Source organism: Rhagoletis zephyria, unplaced genomic scaffold (assembly GCF_001687245.7).
Source record: "Rhagoletis zephyria isolate East Lansing unplaced genomic scaffold, Rhagoletis_zephyria_1.1 Rzeph_scaffold_46841, whole genome shotgun sequence".
NCBI classification, from domain to species: domain Eukaryota; kingdom Metazoa; phylum Arthropoda; class Insecta; order Diptera; family Tephritidae; genus Rhagoletis; species Rhagoletis zephyria.
The window spans coordinates 1-1,885 of record NW_016203896.1 but is presented as its reverse complement, the minus strand read 5'-3'; the positions used below and the strand labels follow the sequence as shown (position 1 = coordinate 1,885).

Genomic DNA, 1,885 nt, shown 5'->3' with positions numbered 1-1,885 from the left:
TTGATAACGTCTTATGCATTCCATTCAGCATTAAGAGAATTATTTGCACTGTAGAAATTTATCTAAGCTTAGTACTAACAAAAGGAATACAATCTGATCGTCGAGAATCTCACCCATGCTTTAAAGGATAAAGAATTTGAACTAATGGGTCTGTATTATTTCAAGGTCAGACAGAATCATTGTAACCGATTCTTCAATTGTATATATACTTACAAATAAATATCGAATTATCTTGAGAAATCGAAACGAAGTTAAGAGCTACATATACTTAAATAGTTGGCGTATACATACATACACACTCGTATTAATACCTGCATGCTCACCTTCTGCTTTGATTCAGCTGAATATTCCTCTCATCCCGCCATGTCGAAATGTGATGCCTCAATGTGTTGCGCACTTCGGAGTTTAGAAAACAGTAGAATAGTGATACCGCGAAACCCTGTTCAAGAAGTACAAATAAAACAATAATTGAAATAAGAACTAAGCAGGTAAAAGCAAATTTAGGTAAATTATAAACAGGATTAACGACCGTTTCCTATTTATGTATTTCCTATACATGTCGTTTTATTGTAAATACTCCACATGCAATTTCAACAATATTCCTTTTAAGGTTGGTTTTGCTTACCTGGGTACTGAGCAGCAGAGCTCGCACAACCGCGAACATGTTACTCATAACACCACTCTCGCTGGGGCCAGCTAATACCACCAAGTAGGTTATGCCAAAGAGCGGAATAAGAACCAGCAATGCCTTAGCGGCTTTACGATACTGACGCGTTTCCACGGTGTTTGCCGAGCGGAGCTTTGTTATTAACACCTGAAAATATAAAAACATAAGGCCGCATTTAATAAAATACTAACATTATACTGCCAAAAAAAAATGTTGCATCAAACTTACTCAGAAAAACTTCTGTAAATTTTACGCATGATACAAATTTCGTCAATTGCGTATAGTAATTGATATACATCAGTGGCGGATAAAGAAATTTGGCTTGAGGGAGGGGAGTCACAGATGAGTGACCTGTCAAAGTTCGAGATATATGTATGCCCTACAAGCACCCAATTGGCTTACACCCTCATTTATTTCGCATGCAAATACAAATATAATGTTTTAGAACTTTGAAGTAGGGTGTTTTATAAAAGAGTGTAAAGTGATTTTGTTTTACTTCTAAGTATGTATAGTAGTTTCATTTTGTGAATTTACTTATCTCAAGAACCATTTACAGGGTAGAACAGCCTGCAATATAGAAACTATATAGTTTTGTAAAAAATAACAAGATGAGAATTTTGCATTCTGTTTATTTAAGCCAGTTATATACATACATATTTATCTACTTGTATACAAATATTTCTTATTTACAATGCTTTTCGAATTAAGTATGGAATTATCTTAACAACTGTTCAGAACTTCGATTATAGTAATTTAAATTTCAACAAAATTTTACGCTTTCCTTTTTCGCGAATCTTTCTATTATTCTTTCAGTGTCAATTTTAATATCTCTTTACATATACATCTAGTGTACATGAAAACTGCTACTACCTACCAGGGTTGTTGCGAATATTCGCATTCGCATGCGGAACCGCGGAGCTTCCGCTTCTATAACGAGAATCAACAATTTGCGCGGTAAAAGATAATCTTTCATTAGGTAAGAATTGTGTAACTATCGAACATTAAAAAACTGGATGCATCGCTAGTTTTTTTCTACATAAGTGTAATAATTTTTTTTTTTTTCATAAGACGGCTTATTATGATTAAGTTCCGTGTTTTCTCTTATTACTTAGCAGAAAAACACTGTTTTTACTACTCAAATACTCCTATGTGTGCTCGAAAACAACAACATGTCAAAATTTGCACGTAGCGAAATAAAAGTAAAATGGAATGTGAAAA

The 1,885-nt window shown here is 33.8% G+C and overlaps 1 protein-coding gene across 1 annotated transcript; it reads right to left on the bottom strand.

Annotated features, from left to right (window-relative positions):
- Positions 1-319: 319 nt before the first annotated feature.
- On the bottom strand, positions 320-814 carry LOC108355550 (diuretic hormone receptor-like; the record flags this gene model as incomplete). The annotated part of the gene is made up of 2 exons (XM_017606706.1): positions 320-439; positions 626-814. Coding segments are annotated over 2 exons (309 nt in total), but the record flags the coding sequence as incomplete, so codon positions are not given.
- Positions 815-1,885: the final 1,071 nt, after the last annotated feature.